General features: G+C 44.3%; 1 protein-coding gene across 1 annotated transcript in view; it reads left to right on the forward strand.

Moving 5' to 3' along the window:
* The window catches only part of PLCD4 (phospholipase C delta 4), a 514,626-nt gene that overhangs the window by 336,747 nt on the left and 155,836 nt on the right, over positions 1–22,043 (forward strand). The window contains exons 9-11 of the mRNA XM_085650039.1: positions 1,030–1,174; positions 4,769–4,921; positions 9,503–9,718. Coding sequence (XP_085506165.1) covers positions 1,030–1,174; positions 4,769–4,921; positions 9,503–9,718 — 514 coding nt within the window. The remainder of the gene's footprint in view (positions 1–1,029; positions 1,175–4,768; positions 4,922–9,502; positions 9,719–22,043) is intronic.

Genomic DNA, 22,043 nt, shown 5'->3' on the forward strand with positions numbered 1-22,043 from the left:
ACTTCAGGACTTGTTCTGTGCAAAACATTCTGTGTTTGATTTACTAAACCATAATGTTGTTTCTGTATAATAGCAACCCAGACTGCCCAAAAGGCGCACATAACCGACTTGCCTCTTAGTTCACGACTGGCATTGCTGTCAGGGTGGGTGGAAACATGAATGTTTGTAAAGTCATGTTTGTAATTTATCACTTTTCAAAAATACTTCTCAATGCACTGATATAATCTGATGTACTAAGGTGACAGAAAAAGAAACAAGCATTTGCAATGCATTAGGTCTCGCATTTACGCGAGTTTGAGCTATTGACATTGCAAATAACAATGCCTATTGGCATTGTCATTTACAATGCCAATAGCTTTAACTCGTGTAACTGCGAGACCTATTGCATTTCAAATGCTTGTTTTAATAAAAGCAGCCAGTTTTCCTTAAAAGAAAATAGGTTGCGTTTAAAAGAAAAAAATGCAATGTTTTCTTTTCATTTTTTAAGAGCAGGCTCTTAAAAAATGTTTTCACCACCATTCCCAAAGAGAAAGGGGTCCCTTAGGATGTTTCACTGTCACAAAACATACATACATACCGCTGCGATTCGGTATTTGGAAGGGACGCCCTAAACGCACCCCTTCAAAATACCAACTCGCAAACCCATTTTGCGATTCGCTAACAGGTTACCAATTTGCAAAATAGGGTTTGATAGATGGGAAAAGCCTTTTTCACGTTCGCAAACAGGCCAAATCTGCGAATCGGCCTGTATGCGAATGCAAAATAGCTAAATACATATGGCCCCAAATCCAAAATGCATAGTCAATGGCACAGTGAAACCATCCTTGAAATGCTTTGATCCTGTTTTGATCACATGAACGCTTACAACTGACAGCCAAAGCTGCCTGTAGCCAGAAACCTATAAGAGAACTGGCCTGAAATGCCTGCGATAATACAGATTCGAGTAACTATTTTTGTGATTGAAGTAGGAGTGTGGGATGTGCTAAGGGGTGTAGATGGCTATTTCTGAAAAGTTCTCGCCTCCTACAGGGCCTTGAAAAGGGGATGCCGGTGTGTGGAGTTGGACATCTGGGATGGACCCAATGGGCAGCCGATCATATACCACGGGCACACATTAACGTCGAAGATCCTATTCAAAGACGTTGTTTCCACCATCAACAAGTATGCGTTTAAGGTAGGAAACAGAGCATGGTCAGCAGAGGACTGGAACCTGTGTTATTATTATTATTAATTCATTCTTGATATTGCGCATGGCTACCCTTAGGCCTCCCAGCGCTGGTAGCAACCACTAGAGGACTACAATCTCACGGCAGGTTCTGGAAGAGCCATGTTTTTAGTTGCTTCCTGAATGCAAGGTGGTGGGTAATTGAACGCAGCTGAATCAGGAGCATGTTCCATAGAGTAGATGCATTGTATGAGAACATACGACCACCAGAACGTACTCTCCGGACATTGGGAACAGTTGCTTGGAATAGATTGGCAGATCTTAGGATACGGGAGGGGCAATGAAAAGACATCACCGCGCGGTTAATTTTTGGATCTGTACCCCAGAGGGTCTTGTGCGCTATGCATAGTGCTTTGAACATTATGCGTTATGTGATGGGTAGCCAGTGCAGTTCCTTCAGTGCTAGTTTAGCTGATTGTTTTCTGGGGATGTTGTGTAGCAGCCTCGCTGCGCAGTTCTGCACCACCTGTAGTTTCCTTGTGGTAGCTTTCGGGGTGCCCAGGTATAGAGAATTACAATAGTCCAACCGTGGCAATACCAAAGCTTGTACCATAGTTCTGCGTGCAGTTACCGGAAGCAATGGCAGAATTTTCCGCAGTTGCCTTATAATGCCATAGCATGAAGCTGCTACTTGTACTGCTTGGTGGTCCAGTTCAAGTGATTTGTCTAGCCAGATTCCTAAGCTTTTGATCCTTTCTTTGGGTTTTGGAGGTGAGCCCAAGCAGCTGGGCCATTTCACAGCTGGAGAGCTGCTAGTGTGATTGCCGAGAATCATTAGCTCAGTCTTATCCCCGTTCAGCTTGAGGTATGACTGGTCCATCCAAGAAGCCACAGTTCTTAGGCAGGCTTCTAGGTCGACTGAGATCTTCTTTGGGCGGTTAAGGGTTACAACTAGCTGAGTGACATCCGCATAGGTCACAATCTGGACCCCATACGGGAGAACTATCTCAGCAAGGGGTCTTAGGTACGCATTAAAAAGGATCGGGCTCAATGAGGATCCCTGAGGGACTCCACATGTTAGCGGGAGCTTTCTAGAGGAGTGGATGCCTTCGAATACCTGGAATGTTCTGTCCATTAAAAACGATTTAAACCAGGAGATGGCTTTGCCTGACACTCCTACCGCTTTGAGTCTGTTCAAGAGAATGCTGTGATTTACAGTGTCAAATGTGGCCCTAAGGTCAAGCAGGATGATCGCCACTGTGCCTCCCTGATCAAGGAGTTTCCGAGATTCCTCCATAACTGTTAACAGTGCTGTTTCTGTGCCTGTCTGGGATGTGTGTAAGACTTGGTGGGATTCAAGGTAATTAGTGAGGGTATTGTTTATATGTCTTTCTAAAGTTTTGCTGGACACAGGAAGTAGCGAAACTGGTCGGTAGTTGCTCCATACTTCCGGGTTGAGGTTTGGTGTTTAAGTAATGCCTTTACCATGGCGTGTTTCCAAGACCTCGGTACTGGACTGGTTATGGACGAGTTGAGAACTTCCAATAAAACCGGAAGTATAACCTTCATTACCTTGTGCAACATGTGCACTGGGGCTGCATCGCTGGGGGAGCCTGCCTTGATTGTAGTTAGCAGTTTGGAGAGAGTATCAAGGTCTGGCATGGGAAGATCTTCTAAAGGAGCAGAGCCACCCTCAGCCCTTTCTGAATCAGAGTTCAGGTTCTCGGGGCTGGGAGCAGGGGGAATGCATTATATATCGAGAGAGTTTTTTTGTTAAAAAATTCTGCTAATTCCATACAGGGTTGAGGTGCAGATTCTGCGGACCTTTCTGGCTGGGGACAGTTTGTCAGTTTTTTTGCTATTCTGGTAATTTCCCTGGGTGCATTGGCTGCACCCTTTATTTTATTTTCACAGTATTGGGCCTGAGCTCTCTTAGTTTCTGTCTGGTAGGTTTTGATCGCTTCTCTATATTTCTGTTTTTTCTCTAGGCTGTAATCTTTTCTCCAGGCCCTCTCAAGTTTCTAGCAATTTTGCTTAAATTCTCGTATTTTTGGGGTGAACCATGGAAACCGTTTTTCTATAGGTCTCTTTGTACTCCAAACTCACTGTTATCTCTTCTGTACTCCAAACTCACTTCCTCCATCCTACCAGCCCTCACCTTTTCTTTACTCTAGGCCAGTAATTCTTAACCTGTAGTTTGCGCACCCTAGTCCTGCGACACCTACTCAGGGGTCCGCTACTGTTTATAAAATAAAAAATTATTAGCAGATTCATTAAAACACACATAAAGAAGTAAATTGTAAATTTTAAGTTTTGAAACGCTCTGTAAAAGCAGAGGAATATGGAATTGGAAGCTAAAAATTAAGGGGCTTATTTACAAGCCCCCTGCGCCGCCGATGCGTCACTTTTAACATAGGAAAAAGTGACTTACGGGCATGGGGCTTGTAAATAAGCTTGTTTTCTCTGCCTTACTCTAACTCACATTTCTTCTGCTATTTCTGTATCTTTACCTCTCACCTTGGTGCACCGTGCCTTTCTTCCTCTCTAAATTTCCTTATTCCTATATTTAGCTCGTTATACTTCTTGAACTCATTCTAAAATCTTACATAGATCTCTTCCTCCCTTTCTCTACCTTCCTGTATCTTTCTTTCTGGCTACCACACCCTTTACAATATCTATCCCTACCTCACCTGTGTTTCACTTTTGCTACATCATGATCATTCACTTTACTTCTCTGTTCTACTCTTGTCTCCCACCCTCTGCCACTTCACTTAGTCAGCAGAGTAAGGAGCCACTGTCTAGCGAGAGAAGAATCAACATTGAACCAGTAGAGGAGGGGTAAGGCCTGGAGATTGAATGAAGGAGATAAACATCAGATTTCACCTAATGGACTGATGAAAATCTTCAGAGCCGTGCTCTGATTTTCACTCTTGCAGCGAGAATACCACTTGTGTAGAGAGGTTCATTTGTGGTTTCCAGTATCCTACCACTAAACCTACAACTTCTAGCACCTTCTTGTTATTCCTCATTTTACTATCATGCCATAGTTTACTAAACATCCAACAAGTCACTGTTACTGTTTGGTTCCTTGGAAAAACAATAAGCGCCAGAGCCCAAAGTCCCTCTGCTGATACTATGAATATTTTGGGGGTGCTGAATACCAGGACTGCGTAGTCTTGATTCCGCCTCATGCATCTTGTATTAACGACCTGACACTCCCTGCCCGTTATCTCATGCTTGCTTGTTCTTTCTCATCTGAGATGTCACCAGTTGTCACTATTGTTTTGTCTATCTCTTCTTTCATTCAGTGTTTTGTGTTTTTCTCGCTCTTGCTCTGGGTGAAAGTCTAATTAGAAAACTTAAGAGCTGGTCCACAAAAATGAGTGCCAGTGGCTCCCACTGGCAACCACCAGCTCAAATAAAGCAATGATACAAGTCTTGCTTCACTTCATTTTACCCAAATGGACACATTATAATGGTTTGTAGATTTACATATGTTTCCAGCTAACTCTGAGCCAAGTGGTTATGGTAGCCAAGTCCTCGCCCACTCAGAGTGCTCAGAGTGCTTGTCCTTGACACCTGTTACTTTATGTTGTATTGCAGACCTCGGAGTACCCTGTCATCCTCTCCTTGGAGAACCACTGCAGTGTGGAGCAGCAAGATGTCATGGCCTACCATCTGAAGAATATCCTGGGTAACAAGCTCCTGAAGACCACCATCGATGGACTCGTGCCCACCGAGCTGCCATCCCCGCAGGTAGGACTGCCAATCAGAGCTTGCACAAACTGCGCTACATTCCATCTGTGATGGACCTGGCAGAGTGGACTATATACTCCTAAAGTTGTTAAATGTGCTTGCTTGATCTCTCAAAAGATAATAGGAACCACACACTCACTCTCTCACTCACTCGCTCACAAGCTCTCTCAAAAGGTCACTCACTCTCCAGCTCACACACAGTCTCATTCACTTACTCACTCGCTCGCTCACCCACTCACAAGCTCACTCACTCTCCAGGTCACTCACAGTCTCATTCACTCACTAAAAATAGCTCTCACACAATTTCACTCTCTCTCCCATTCAGTAAAGATGCTACATGAGATGAGACACAGTCATAAAGACCTGTGGCAAATTCACGTTCCACAGTGGTCCACTCGTATGCGAGTAAGAGGTTTAGTAAAAGTCAAAGCAGATTCCACAGATGGACAGTCCATGGAATCGGCTCAGTTTCCACCATTGGTGTCCCCTTGGGGCACAGAAGGAAGACAAAAGCAAAAAGCAAGATAGGCTGTGTGGGTTGAATCATTGCGTAATCACCTCCACAGGGCCGGTGTTAACACTGGTGGCGCCCAGTGCGACAATCTGTGCTGACCTCCTTCTCCACAAATTCCCTCACTGCTAGTGCCCCTCATCTCTCCATAGCACCTCTCTCACATGCATTTTATTTGTTTTATAGCGCTACTCATACCAGTGTAGGGTGTCAGAGCACTGTACATCACACACATATTATACAGAGCCAATGAATCATTGATATATAAATCACTCTATAGGAAATGTAGCATAAGACAATGAGGGTTAGAAGGTGTAGGAGTAACATGTCATCGATACTAGTAGGCATTTTAAGAGTGTTTGGTCTGGAGAAGGACAACCTCTGGACTTAAAACGTAGCATAGTCGTTGGAGTTGGCTTAACTAAAAAGAATGTATTACTATCCAAATCAACCGTTTTTTAGCAACATTAAGATCATGAAAGACTGGAATAAAAATAACATTCTAGTCTATACCATGCAGTTTGCATGCAGCTGTTTGATAACAGTTCATAGGTCACTGTGCTGTATTAGCATTGCAACTTACGATCTACAAGTAACAAAAGGCTCTCTATGACAAAAGCAGTAACCTACTGAGCGATCCGCATAAAATACAGTTTGGTTATTTGTGCGGTATGCGTTTTTTGCAGCAGGCACATTAACCCTCTGCTCTACTTTATCATGAATGAAAACTGCCACTAGAAGAACTCTGATCCCTCTCCAGCAGGAGCATTAATCCCAAGAGTTGTTTTGACATTTTTATCGTTGCACAAAAACTGCTGGACACACAAGGAACTTTTCAGCATGTTCTTTTTAAACCCACATTATTTCAAAACGTAGCACTCCTCCCTTCCCGAGGTCAGTGCCAGGTGCGGCTGCACCAGTCACACCGCCCTAGAGCCGGCCCTGCGCCTCCATGTTGTATACTACCAATTAAAATGGAAGTAGTAAAATGTAACCTCAGTGGACTAAAGGGACAAAATTGAACTGAAATACAGACCCACTGGAAGCTGGTATGCAATTTAGGTATGTGTGTTCGGACCTTACATTTTTGTGTGTTTAACTCATTATTCAATAGTTGGTCATTTTTTTGTGACTGTGTTGAAGTTCACATTTTTCAAACATGATAAAATGTAAACTCATCAGACAATGAGATTTGAACCTGAATTTCATCTCTATGCTCTCTACAGAAGTCTTTGTATCTGCCTGAAAATGTACACACAGTTGTCACTGGTGCCATAAGTAGTTTAGGACAAACCACAGTAGTTCTCCCCAGTGGTCAGTATTACATGTGTCTAATCAGCCTTATTTAGTTATATCAAATAAAACTGGCCCGCCAGAGGTCACTGATAAAGTATGAAGCAACAGTCGCTTAAATGGGAAGATGCTGCCAGGAATTGATTACCTGCACTTCTTGCATTTGAAACAGAGAGAAGCAGCACTTCTAGGAAGGGTTGCAATACTTGTAAATGGAGAGCACCAGAGCTTTTAGTAGAAACTCTGAGATAGGGAGACCTTGAACTGTTACTTCCTGTCCTTAGCCACATCTCACTCTTGCAGTAGGTCATGGATTACATGCAGTTGCAATTTGCAGCATGTTTACATGTTAACTGCATTGGAGCCCACCAAGCTTTAGAGCTTCCAGAGAGTGACCTGCATTCCACTTTTTGGATATTATGAAGATACAAGTGACAGTTCTGACAAAAGTTGTTTGGACAAAGTTAATGATGAATCAAAGATCCTTCCAAGTCATCACGCTGGGGAAGAAAAGTGAAAAGGAGTAGAATTAAAGTAAATAGGAGTAGGTATAGTTTATGAGGCAGGAGAAAAGAAAATCTCAGTTGTTTTTGGATTACGGTTTGGAAACTGCAACACCATCCAGTTGCAATGGCAGAAAGACAAGTGGGGGTCAGTAAAGAAGGAAAATGAATAATAGATCTGAGAGTCATCAGCATAGCAATGTGAAATGAAAAGTAATAGAACCGAACGCGATGGTATGCAGATAAAGAAGTAGACCAAGGAGAACAGAGTGGGGAGAAATGACAACTCCTTTCTTGCACATTGAAAACGAATGATCTGTATGTTGAAAGAATGAAAACAATTAAGAGCAGTGCCAGAAATCCCAAGTGTTGATAGAGAATGAATAAGATTTGAGTGATCCACCATCTTCAAAGCAGTAGAGAGATTGACAGATTGAGAAGAAGAAGAGCTGAAGATTGATTATTGTGTCGAATGTGAATTAGAGAGTTAGGAACAAAAAGTATTGTGGACTAGAATGACCAGGCTGAAAACCAGATTGAACAAAAGAGACACAATTATTAGACAAAAGAAAAGGTGACAACACACAATACTTTCCAGTAACATAGAGCAGAAAGACTGCAGAGCTGTTTCGTATGGAAAGCTGAAGGCAGCTAGTGATCATTACTTTCAAGCCTTTTTTACTAATCAGTCCGACAACCCACGGGGTCTGTATTATGCTCTCAGTAATCTAAGTATTCCTATCTTGCTTGTCTTTCTCTTAGTTCTTTAATGTTCATGGGGCCAATTCACAGAACTAATCTGAGACAAAATCCTAAACTTACTACTTTTGGTATTCACAGAAGGTATTTAGTAGTAGTAAAGTTAGGATTTTGTCCTAAGTTTGACTTTAATTTGACTTAAGACAGACTTAAGACAAACTTAAGACAGACTTAAGACAAACTTAAGACAGACTTAAGACAGACCTGAGACAGATTTAAGACAGACTTCAGACAAAATCCTAACGTTACTACTACTAAATACCTTCTGTGAATACCAAAAGTAGAAAGTTTAGGATTTTGTCTCAGATTAGTTCTGTGAATTGGGTCCTGTGACTTTCCTCTTATTTCTCTCACAAAATCTGACATCCAATATAATTTTTCTCCTTTTTCTTCAACTCCTCTTTTTTCTTTCCTTTATATCCTTCTACCCCGACCATCTCTTTCTGTGCTCCTTTGATGCATCTGTAGTCTTTGAGGACAACCTAATTTTCTTTTGGCCCTACTACCTCTTTCAGTGACGATTCGCATCTTCATGGTGAAATCAATCTCATTTCCTATCTTATCTAAAAATGATTTAACAACTCTATATGGTGTCTTTTATGCTTTCTATAAGTATTCAGTACTCCCTCTGTTCTAATAAATGTTGATTAACCTTACTACCGTTCTAATTTACAGCTGATTTCTCTTCCCCCATATTTATGTAAAAAACTTTAACATATAGCTCTCAGCGAGCTCACCTAGTTTCTGCGTACTCATCTCTTTTCACCAGTTCAATCTGGCGTCTGTACTGTTTACCCCATAGAAACTGCTTCACTCTGCTTCCAATACTCTTCATCAAGCCAGGCATATTAAACATTCCTCTGTTCTAAACTAACTAAACCTGTTTGTACCTTTTGAAAGGGTGGATCACCATAATTTTCTGGAATCTATTTTTCTACACTAGTGATCACTGACTGATCGTGTGGTTCATGTCAGTCTTATCTCTCCAATGTACCATTTCCTCTTCTTGAAAATATTCTCTGTCGGTATCTCACTCTCTTCACCATGGTATCAAACAGGGGTATTTTCTTAGTCTACTGTTATTCTCTGCTCGTACCATCCTGTTACACTCTGTTATTTCCTATAAATGCAATGTGGGCTTTGTGTTTCACTTCACACTCTATGGGGCATATTTACATGAGTTTATCGCCACAGGAACATCACTTTTGGTGACTTTCCTTTGGCGATAAGCTCTTCGCCTCATGTACAAGGCAGCATTAAGCCACTTAATGTGGCTTAGTTCCACCTTGTAAATAAGCCACCCATTCACCCTAACACTAGCTTGAACGGGGCGGGCAATGGTTGCTGCACTGGGCGTTCCACAGCAACACCCATTGATTTTTACGCTGCCCCCTATTTACGAGGGTGGTGTAATGATGGGGAAGGGCGAGGTGCCCCTCTGCATGTGATGCACCTTGCCTTTGATGGGTGATGTCCCAATAGAATCAACTTCTTTTCTTTCAATTTGTCTTTTAGCAGCTGAGAGGAAAAATCCTTCTGAAGGGAAAGAAGATTGGGAATCTGCATGACTGTGCGGATGGGCAGAGCAACGAAGTATGCTCAGGGGAGGACACGGGTGAAGATGAAGAGGCGGAGATGGAGGCGGAGAGTCCCACTAGTGGAAAGAGGAGCAAAGGAAAGACAACATCCCCTTCCTCTCCGCGTCGTACCACATCACCAGGTAGGCCAAAGGTAAGATAACTAACTAGTGAACCCCTTCCCTTCCAGCCATATCCTTCTTTCCACTTAGCTCCATCCGCTGCTACAAACACTACACTATCATCCTCATACCACTTGTGGTCACTTACGCTTCAAACTCACACCCCAGCAATCTCTTCTACCCACTCACAATTCATGACTCTTATTATAGCCAGAGCTTCTGTCAGCCAACGCCCCAACAGCTCTCCCGCCATCCCCTGCACTCCATCCTTCCTCACTGTGTCTCAGACCCGAATCCTCCATTTACACTTTGCACTTCCACCAACATCATATACAGTTTATGCCACTCCATAGAGGTAAAAATACTTTTGCTACTGGACACCACGGCTCACTGTCTCTTCACCTTGGTTTGTGTACATACGCATGGGTATAACTAGTGGCGGCTGGAGACATGTGAAAGTGATGAGATGTAAACATCTTAAATATTTTAGATATTGTCCTAATTGTTTAGCAACTGTAAAAACTTATTTATTTGAATCTCTTTATTACTTTTTGGCGGTTATCTCTTACAGTAACAGCTCATATGACAATACAGTAAACAACATATATATCATCTGCTTCTGATTATAACAGGTGCATATCTCATTTGTGGAATTCAGCAAATGACAATTTCAGTATGGAGCCAGGACTACCGAAGGAAATTGCCCCCTTTCTGCCTGTATTATCATGGCATTTTGTGCAGCTGTAAAAAATTATGAGACATAATACTATACTTATTGGCAGGTTTGTACAGTGCCCCAAGTGATGTTTTTCCTGCTTGCACACATGCCTGTGTCTTCATTGCATCAGCTGATAAACACTGACAGGTGAAAGATCTTAGTGACCGACTTGGTCATCTCAATATGCTATCTGTTTCTATCGGTGGGTGTGCGAAGGGGCTGTGCATCACAAGAGTCTAAATCTAGACAACTGCAATGGTAATGAATAGCACTTTACACTCACCATTTGTGCTATTCTGTTTTTTGTGTGTAGTTATTATCAGCCAAGATATTTCACTATAATCAGAAAAAAGGGCTTACATGTGCGACTCTGCATTTTAGAGCACTTGTTCTAAGTACTGTGTTGCTGGGATACAATTATTATAACTGAAGAAGCATAACAATACTGTTATGAAACAGTGGTCTTGTGAAACATGCAATTTACAACAAATGCAATAAAAAAGTAAATTTGCACGTTTATGACTACAGTGCAAAGGTCAGATTTCATGTTGATACCATGGAACAGCGTAATGGCTACAGATTGTGTTCTAGAATAATTTGTATGACCAAATGTCAGGAACATATTTATTGTGTTATACAAATATTGAGAGAAAATATCAGAAACCAAAATATCGATTTTGCATACTTTGTACGTAAACTACAAAAATATTGAAAAACATATTGTCAGAAAAATGTAAGTACATGAACATATCTATCTACATATACATATATATATATATTTATTGCTCTATACTTAAATGTATAAAGATATATAGAATTATATTTAATTTATTTGACATATTAGATTTTAAAATGATAATATAATTAAAAATAAATGTAAAAAATATTGAAAATAATTGTCGAATAAAAATATCAAAAAAATATATCAAAACCTTAAGACAATATGTAAACAATTAAAACACATTTGCATTAAATTTATAATACAAATAAATTACAAAACAATATTCAAAAAAGCATACAACACTATATAATAAATATAAACTTAATACAAAACCATTAAAATACAAATGTAAATAAATAACTAAAAAGTGTTTAGTTTTAAAAATAATTTGAAAAATATTTTTAAAACTGTAATAAAATATAATAAATATTAACAATCTTAACAAAAGTAGAGAATCCGTTGGACTTTGAAGGAGTCATATTTACTATTCGCATCAGATTTACTAATCCCAATCCAATGGAAGCAAAAGCAGGGAAAGTGTTGGACTTTGGAGGGGTTTGATTTTCCACATCAATTTCAGCAACAGTATGGAAGATGTTGGAATTTAGAGGGGTAAAATTTACGATTCCCAAATCTATGTAAGCAAAAGCAAGGAAAGTGCTGGCCTTTTGAGAGGTAAGTTTTACTATTTCCGCTCCAACATAAGCAAAAGTATGGACAGTGGTAGACGCCTAATTTTTTTAAAAACTATTTAAAAATTAAATTAAATTAAAAATATGTAAAATAAAGTGCAATCATTAAATAGAAAACAAATTAATTGAAATTCTAAAAACAAATTTTTATATTACAAATACACTGAAAAATATAGAAAACGTATAAATATTTAAAAATACACTTCGCTCTCATTGCTCAAAAAACAAACACCAACAATTGAAATTAAATGAAAGAAATATAAAAATTTAATATTAATATTAAATTATTAAATGAAAGAATTAAAACCAAAACAATTAATACATATACAATTCATTAAAATAATTGTATACTTAAATAAACTGAAATTAAAAACAATAACTTATTTTTTAAATAACATCTCACCCTAATTGCCGACAAACCTTACAACCCCCTATAAAATTAAAAATGCTAATCATTTTTTTAAATTAAATTTCCCTTAAACAATTAAAAACAATATTATATCAAATTATAGAAAATTGTGTTTTCTCCAACCAATGCTAAATACAACAATAGTATATAAAATGGTATTTAAATACACAATAATATATACCTAAACAAACAATATTCTTGCCTTTTATTTTCTGTTCCAAAGTAATTTTGAGTTGACAATATTTTTGATGCAATATTTGTATATCATGATTTTTTTTTCATTCATGCCATTTTAGTCATTTGCTGTAGAATCGCTTTACAGAAGAAAGCAATTGGAACCATACTCATGAGGCCTGGTTATTGTGTCTTACTGCACAGATTGGATTAAGATTTATTGAATTTTTCGGTTAGTTAAAATCATTACAGCAAAAAATATATGTACCCCTCCACCACCTAATAGCCCATATAAAAGAAGAAAACCTCCTTACACTGTCTGAAAAGTCCCCATTTACACATTTCATATATAAGCCAAATAACAGGAATCAGATCTTTTTTTTTTTAATAATATATTTATTAACATTTTCTTTATTACATTACAAAGACATTGATTAATATCAACACATGGTGGCACCTTCAGCGAGACATCGGTATCATATGGTGAATAATCTAGTAACTGTTCTAGAATCTTGTACATTTTTTGTGGGCATCTTTCAGCTGTATAACCCACACACCCGCCACAGGGGATCACTGTGAGTCAGAGAGTGACAATCCATAATGTGTTAACCATGGCTTCCATATTTGCCAGAACTTTTTGGGGCAGCCCCGTGCTTTATACGTTGTCTTTTCTCACAACATATACATATTCATACTTTCTTCCCATTCCGTCAGGGATGGGATCGCCACCGCCCCCCACGCCTTGGCCAAGTTGCGTTTCTCTACCACTAATCCTAGTTGAAGTAAGGTTAACTTTGGTTTAGGGAGATCAATGTCAGTGGATATTCCCAACAAAACAAACTGCGGACTGAGTGGAATCGTCTCTCCCAAGACAGTACCCAACCTTCCCAACATGGTGGCCCAATACTGTTGAATCCGTGAGCAGTCCCACACAGTGTGAAAGAGTGTACCCACCGTCACCCCACATCGCAAACAGTCTGGTGTTTCCACCCTCCACATACTGTGCAGTCGCGCCCTATCATAATACGCTCTATGCAGATATTTAAATTGTATCAGTCGAAGCCTGGACTTAATGGCCACCTCACGTGGGTGAATCAGTGCCATTTCCCAATCTAAGTCTTCCATCTCACCTAACTCTGCCTCCCATTTCGCCTGCAACTTCCGTAAAGTATCTGGCTTGTTGTTAATTATTGTCCTATATGTGCAGATAACCGCTTTCTCCGCGATTTCTCCCATCAGTAGTCGCCCCTCCAGTGGTGCATATTCCGGTATATCATTAGTGTCTAAGTGTTGCGCTCGCCAGGCATGGGTCAGCTGCAAGTATTTGTAGTGTTGAGTCTTGCTCATGTCATATTCAGCCTGTAGGTGGGAGAACGTGACAAGTTCTTTACGGTGTGATATATCCAAGTTGTGAAATGCCTAGTAGGTCCCATTATTGGAAGCCTCGGAGTTTTGTAATTTCCTGAAGCCGGGTGCCGACCCAAAGTGGGGTTTCCCTAGTGATCTGGCCATCCCACTTCATTTGTCGTTCAGCCTGTTTCCAGGCTGTTATAACAATCCGTGTTGCAGTCAGGTGTTGAGCTGCCCCCTTCCCTCCATATAAGTAGTGCGTGTGTGGGTGTTTGGTAAACTGTGTGCGTTCAAGTACATATGTGGGGTGATCTCTCTCTGCATGCTGCCACTTGTTCACAACAACTAGGTGGGCCGCCCAGTAATATGTCCGAAGGCCAGGCAGCGAGATACCGCCGCTGTATTGGTTACGTTGCAGTGTCGCTAATGCTATCCTAGGCGGCTTCCCCTCCCAAATAAACTTGCGCAACAGGTCATCAATTTTATTGAACGCCTCGACTGGTATGAACTGGTAGGTATTTTGCAATACGTAAAGAAATTTGGGGAGCACTATCATTTTATACAGTGCTGCCCTGCCCAACAACGTTAGTGGCAGAGTTCCCCACCTTTCAACGTCCACTTGAAACTCCCTGAGCACCCTATATAGATTGCGGTCCAACGCCATTGCTGCATTAGTGATAACATAAATCCCTAAATACTTGACACCCTCCTGGGCCAGCTGGAGTTGACTGTGGCCGATGGCATGATCGCTACTCTCACCCACTGGATATATGTAGGATCCTGCTATCCCCATGGTCCAATCACTATCACTATCCATTATGAAGTCCTTGAAATCGGGCTCACCGGCCGACCCCTGTCCTGCCAGGGTGTTGTCGGCAATTGCTGAGGCTATCAACCCTATAGTGAATCGGATTTTAAACAATTCCCTACGGGAAGGATATATGCCTTTGTGCTGGAAACATGCCAGAATTCTCCCTCTGCTAAAAAAAACCACGGCGGATCCGGAGGAAGCCGGTAATTACTGTCCCATATCGTTACTTCCTGTTTTTGCAAAGGTTCTGGAGAAATATGTTAACTCCATTCTCACGGAGTACATTGAGACTAACCATCTTTTGCACCCTAGTCAGTCCGGTTTTAGGGCTAATTTCAGTACCGAAACAGCCCTTTTAGAAATATCTGAGACTATTAAAGCCACGCTTGACAGGGGAGGCAACGCGGTGTTGGTCCTTTTGGACCTCTCCGCGGCCTTTGACATCGTGCCCCATAACAGACTGGTGCAAAGGTTGGCCGAGGGGGGTGTAGGCGGCATGGCACTGAGTTGGATCAGGTCCTTTCTCAGTAATCATCTTCAAACCTTATGGTCCCCTCCGTTGGCAGCTGCTATTCCACCTTTGAATGTTGGGGTCCCGCAGGGCTCTATCTTGAGCCCTACTCTGTTCAATCTTTACATGACCCCTATTGCTTGCCTCGCTGAACAACACGGGGCAAAGATTGTATCGTACGCAGACGATACTCAGCTGCTATTCACCTGTGCGAAGGGCGCCGAGTTTGAAGGTCATGCAATAAATACCTGTCTCGCTGAAGTCTTCTCGTGGTTGAAGGATAACCAAATGAAATGTAATCCTGACAAATCCGAGATTATCTTCTTTGGCCACCGCCCCTGTGAGATCTGGCATAATTGGTGGCCGCTGGATCTGTCCCCCCCTGGGTCGTCAGTGACCGTGGTCAAGAATCTCAGAGTCAAGATGGACTCCTCGCTTTCTATGAAACCCCAGATTCAGTCTGTGGCAGGGACATGTTTCGGGATTTTAAGAATGATGAGGAACTTCTTACCTTTGCTTTCTGTCTCCCACAGAAGAATCAAAGTCCAGGCTCTGGTTGCCTCGCGTCTGGACTATGCGAACTCTTTGTATTTGGGTCTCCCTAGCTATTTGATCTCCCGTTTGCAGGTGATTCAAAATGCGGCGGCCAGGGCCATTTTCCTGGTGCCCTCTAGCACTCGGACATCTCCGCTCTTGTCCTCCCTGCACTGGCTGCCGGTTCAGAAGAGAATTTATTTTAAAGCCCTTGTTCTTGTGTTTAAAGCTTTTAATCAGATTGGAGCTCCTTACTTAAGACATAGGTTCCGCCGCTATGTCCCTCAACGTACTCTGAGATCCTCGTCTCAACTCCTGACCTCTGTGCCGAAAATCGCACTTGCGCGGGTCGGTGGTCACTCTTGTCAGGCGGTTGCATCCGGCCTATGGAACAACCTCCCCCTGCCTCTCCGCCAGGCCCAGAATCTGCTTGCCTTTAGAAAAATGCTCAAGACATGGCTATTCCAACTTTAAACCGGCTCAACTAGCATTCTGTTGCCTGGTTCATCTTTCTGTTGTTCGGGTGCGTGTTCTTTGTTCTAGCGCCGGGACACTCCTGGGAGTAGCCACACGCTCTACAAATACCCGACATAACATAACATAACATTTCTCCCAAATAATTTTGTACCCAGCATGAATACCATACGTCTCACAGCTATCCATAATTGTGGGGAGCGTCTTCTCTGGGTTTGTGACATACATTAAGATGTCATCCGCATATAAGGATATGCGTTCATCAGTCTCTGCATCCTCTCCGCTCCTAAATCCCATGATGCCCGGGTGCAGTCAGATCACGGGCGAGTGGTTCCAACACCACGGCGAAGAGCAGGGGCGATAACGAGCAACTGACTCTAACCCTGGCCACGGGTCTTTCATAGAGTACAGCGATCCAGCGTCTGAATATAGGACCAATTCCAAATACCTTCAATATAGACATGAGGAAAGGCCAGTGGACAGTGTCGAATGCCTTTTCAGCATCGAGGGAGAAGACCAGGTGGGGATCCTCTCTACCGTGAACCTCTTCTAACCAATTGTGCAGTCTCCTCAAATTAAGCCTTGTCGATCGTTTGGGCATAAAGCCGGATTGGTCCCTGTGAATGAGACCAGTAATGACTACCGCTAGCCTGTTTGCTAATATTCTAACCAATATCTTTGTCTCCATATTAATTAAAGAGATTGGGAGATATGAACTACACTCTTGCGGTGACTTGTCCTTTTTGGTGATTACTACAATCCTGGCCGTCTGCAAGCTTCTGGGGAGGCTGCCCGTCTCATGCGCCTCCAAGTATAGTTATGTTATGTTATGTTATGTTAAAAAGTGCTGCATGTTGCTTAAAGAATTCTGGGGGTAGCCCGTTAGGTCCCGGAGCCTTTCCCGTTTTCATTTGGCCAATCGCTGATGCGATTTCTTCTGATGTGATTTTGTCTTCTAACATCTTGGACTCATTGTCCATTAATTTGGGGAGTTGTATATCACGAAGATATGTTTGTATGTGGGATGTTTCGGCCAGGTGAAGCCGCATGTAGAAGGCCACATAATAGTCTGCGAAGGCATTGGCTATTGCAATAGGGGTCAGGTGAATCCGACCATCCTCCGTTTGTATCTGTTCAACCCATCTACTTTCGAGCTCTTTCTTACTAAGCCAGGCGAGTAACCTACCAGTCTTATCACCTACGTCGTATATGTGCCGGTACATGTCTTGTATCACATTCTGTGCGTCTTTTTTGGCCAATGAAAAGTATTCCTGTCGGAGGAGTTGTAGACTGCGTAGCATTGAGGGGTCACCACCCTTGCTTGCCTGTGACTCGAGCTGCAGCAACTGGGATAATAGCCCCGCGATCTCCTCATGCTCTTCTCGTTTCTTATGTGCTATAATATTTTGTGCCCTGTCTCTTAGCACCGGTTTATAGGCCTCCCATAGGGTGATGGCTGAATCCACCGACCCCAGATTCTCATTAAAATACAACTCCGTATCCACCCTGAGCTCCTTAGCAACCAGCGGGTCCTTAAGTTCCCACGGGCTCAGTTTCCACTCCCCCTTCTGTCGGTGTGTACGGGCGCCCACCGTGAGCCACAAGGGTGAGTGATCTGAGAGGCCCCTTGCCAGGTACTCTACCCTGTGGACCTCCCCAAGTTCCCCCATTGGAGCAAATATATAATTGATCCATGAAAAGGACTTGTGTGCCCCGAGTGAAATGAGTAGGCTCTAATCTGAGGATGTTGTCGACACCATATGTCCGTGAGCGCTAGGGTGTCTGCATACCGCTTAAGCGGCGTCTCTTTAAGGTTCCCAGTTGGGACAGTCATGCGCTCCTTCATGGGGTCCATAACATCGTTAATATCTCCCCCTATAATGTGTGTATCTGACCCAGCTTCTAAGAGAATCGCTACGAGCTTGTTGTTTGCTTTTGGAGCTTGGGTGGTGCATATCCACTAATAAGTGTGATGTGCCTCCTATTCCATACCCCTTTAATCGCCACATACGTGCCATTGGGGTCTGCTCAGGTGCGTTCTACTCTGAAGGGTGGGTTTTTCCTGAGAAGTATTGCCACGCCACTCGCCCCTGTGGAGAATCCAGAGTGGGCCATAAGTCTGTAAGCTCCTCTGCCTAGGAACCCACATTTAGTGCCTTTCAAATGTGTCTCTTGTAGGAGAATGACATCAGGTTTCAACCTTTTGAAGTACGCAGCCACTAGTCCCTCTTAACCTTGCTTCCCATCCCATTCACATTCCAGGAGAGGATTGAGTACATTTCTGAATTAGATGTAGCCATCCTGGTGGTCTAGTGTGTCAAACACATCAGCGGTCCCCTTACCCCCTCCCCACCGCTGTCTATTCCGTAATATCACAGTATATGCCTCTTCATCGCTATGCCACCCTGCATCAATGTCATCGCATGTATAATTTTGTAAAACAAAACAACCCCCCTACCCTAAACTCTGAGTCCCAAATAACGAGCTACACCCAGCATACCCCCCTCCCCACACTCTGCAAGCACTCCCGTCACCCCTTAACTGGTCAACAGGACAACACTGGTGCAGGTAGACCACCCAGAGGTCTGTAGCCTGCCCCCCTCTCCTTCCCACTCAACGATAGAACACTAAAGGAACAGTTCACTGTGTGCTTCCCTTTACCCAAAAAGTGGCCAAAGTCCTCCAAACCTCGGGAAGCCCACATCGTCCCTCAGAGGGCGGCTAGCCCCAGTTCATCCTTTCTCTTCATCGCCGTTGTGCAACTGCTGGATTTGAGGGTTATTGCACGGAGGGTTCGAGCCTGAAGCCTCCATGTGTTGGATCTGCTCCAGAAGGGGGTGCGCGTCGTCTTCGTTCGCGGATCTGCACGCTTTTGCTTCATCAGAGTTCTCATCACCACTTGACCTCTGCGAGGTTTTTGATGTACATTCGAGGGCAGTATCATCGTCTGTATCTGTGTTAGCATTTCTATGGCCACTGGGTCTCAGGGTTCTCCCAGGTGTAGTTGTAATCTGAGTCTGGTGCCTGGGCGGTCGTCTCCGTCGCCTCTCCTTGCTCAGCCCCCAGTCCAAGCCCAGCCGCTTGTCGGCTATTGGGAGAGCCGCGGGCGGGGTTGCCCATCTCAACTGAGGTTTTTCCTCAATCCATGACCAAGCCTGCTCTGGTGTCTGGAAAAAATGTGTCTTGTCTTGAAAAATTACCTTGAGTTTGGCAGGAAACAGGAGCATATATTGGATCCCAAGAGCCCAGAGTTTCACCTTTACTGGGTCAAAGGTGCGGTGTTGTTTTTGAACATCTCTGGAGTAGTCAGGGAAGACCATCACCTTCGTATTCTCATATTTGACCTCGCCCTTCTTCCGGAACTCTTGAAGTATTAAATCTCGGTCCTAAAAGTTCAAGAATCGAGCTATCATTGGCAGAGGTGGGGCTCCTGGCTGCGGTCGAGCTCCAGGCATTCTGTGTGCCCATTCTATGACGAAGCACAATGAGAATTGTGCCTCCGGGAGAGCGTTTGTGATGAAAGTGAGGAGGAACCGGGCTGGATCTGAGCGTTCTGCGTTTTCTGGAAAGCCAACGAATCGCAGGTTGTTCCTACGGGCCCTGTTTTCTGCGTCATCAACCCGCCAGGCCACTTCCTTCACAGTCTCTAATAAACCGGCTACTCCTGTGGTTTTGTTCTGCGAGTGATCCTCCAGGTCTGAGACTCGCTGTTCAACCTCTGTCACTCTTTCAGAGACTTTTCTCAGGTCCTGACGCAGAAAAGAGACCTCCATCCGCAACTCAGCCATCTTAGTTTCCAGGCTTTCTCGTGTAGCCTGGATCGCTTGTAGTATTGCATCCATGCCTGGGCGGGGAGTGGAACCTCCCTCCGCTCCTGGTGGGGCAGATAAAATTGTCGTGAAGCGGTCCAGCCTCTCCTGTGTGGTCGTTTTTTGCTCCTTGTTTCTTGCCATTGTGGCGACCCTGTGATCCGGCTGCTGCCTTTACGTCTCACTCAGATATGTTGTGTGTCAGGTATCAGTGGGCCAGGGAAGCACCCCACTACATGACGCCAATCCACACCGGCTGTAACAATTGCCCGCGGTTACTGTCGCTAAAGCACTCAAAATGTTCTCAAAATGAGCGGAACCTCTTGTCTCTTCTACCGGGGCCCGACAAAGGGATAGGCAATCCACCGTTGCATGTGGCGCAGCAAGCCTCCTGTACTTGTTACTGCAACCCACGGACTACCTATGGTCCAATCAAAAGCGTGCTCCCGCCCTGGAGCCGAGAATCGCCTCTGAGGCCACAACTAAAGTCTATGGGAGTGCGAAGGGCCGCCTCTCTGGTGACTGTCTCTTCGCCACCACCTGTCTCCCAACGCTTGGGGTATTAGTGCCTCTCCAATCTGGAAGTCGCAATATGAATACTAGGCTCTCATCAGTGGCACACCTCCCAGCGCAATCTGTCCATGTGATTCAAGTGTGTAGGCATTCCCCACCTCTCGTTCAGTGGGCCCAGCTCTCCTCAGGGGGCGCAGTAGGGAGGGCAGCGGCTGCAGCACGCCTGCGAATCGCAGCAGTCCAGAATAATCTCCGCTCCCCCCTGTACCCTCACTCCAGTACAACGGTGCACACACTACGCACGGCTCACAGCGAGGGGGGCTGGGGGACACAGGCACTGCGCTTCTCGGGCTCACCTTCCAAGCCTTGGACTGTTCTTATGCGTTGCGCTGCCGTGTGCACTTCCCAGCTCGCAGACCTCGCAGTGGGCACCAGTGCGGGGCGGGTGGGTCTCGCACCAAATTAGTGTCACCTCACACATGTGTGTAGGACAACATGCCTTGCTGGCTGGTGAAGCAATATAACAGAAAGGGGGAAACCTCCCCTCACCTGCAGGCTCTGTCATGCTTTGGGGCCCCCCAGCGCTTCAAATGCTACAGGATCTGACCTCCAATAGCTCCGCCACAGAGCGCCGGTTCCAACACTCGTGGTCCCCCGTGTCTGGCAATATTGTGTCCCTTGTGGCACCTCGGAACCACAACAGAGTCCCGGGAACACCGGGGGGGGGGGGGGGGCGCCACGACCGTCGCGCAGAGCCCAGCCGGTGCGCCGTAAATCAGCGGCTTACCGCGGCTTCGTTTCAAGCAGTCCCTCTCCACAGTCAGTATCCCGGAGAGTCTTGGCGATGTTAGGAGCCCCTCCGCCGGGGTCCCTTCGTTCCTCATCCGCCACTGTAATTTCTTCCCGCACAAGGCCTCGTCCCCGGTCTCCGTTGGGACCGGCTGCTGCTACTGCGGGCGGATCCCCGCCCCCGGTCTGTGCTTGACTGCCGCTCCCGGAGTCCCTCAAGGCACGGCCGAACGATGCTCCAATTATGTTTTCAGGGGGAAAAGGCCGACTGTGACTCCTACTCTCCTCGCCACTCCCCTCAAACCGCAGGGTACTTCTCCAGGGCACCGGCCCGCTACCCTGCGACGCGATCCGCAGCCACACTTAGATTGCTGCCGCCGCCATCCTGGGTGAGACCGCGCGTTGCCCAACACACTGAGAAAAGCCTCAGTTTCTTCATGTGAAGTGGCATGATGCTCCCCTCTCAACGCCCGCCGATTTAGCTCGCCCTCCGATTTGGATTTCATCAAGGGAACGGCGATGAGGAGCAGGATATTACCAGGATTTCATACAGGCCAGCGGAGCTCGCAGAAGATGCGGCTACCCGGTCATGCTGTTGGCCACGCCCCAGGAATCAGATCTTTTAATCACGTTTCACTTATGCCTGTTTTCTTCAGTAACAAATTACATAGTTCCCCCAAATACACATAGCATGCTTTACTTAAAAAGAGGAGCTGTCAAACAGAATTGCACAATTTCTATTAGAATTGTTAGCCAACCTGCATCTAGGATAGCAGTTCAACAGCTCTAATAGAAATTGCACTCTTCCTAAGCACTGCGCTCAATCTCACCCAACACAATCCTTTCCCTTGT

Source organism: Triturus cristatus, chromosome 3_2 (genome assembly GCF_964204655.1).
Source record: "Triturus cristatus chromosome 3_2, aTriCri1.1, whole genome shotgun sequence".
In the NCBI taxonomy this organism is placed as follows: Eukaryota; Metazoa; Chordata; class Amphibia; order Caudata; family Salamandridae; genus Triturus; species Triturus cristatus.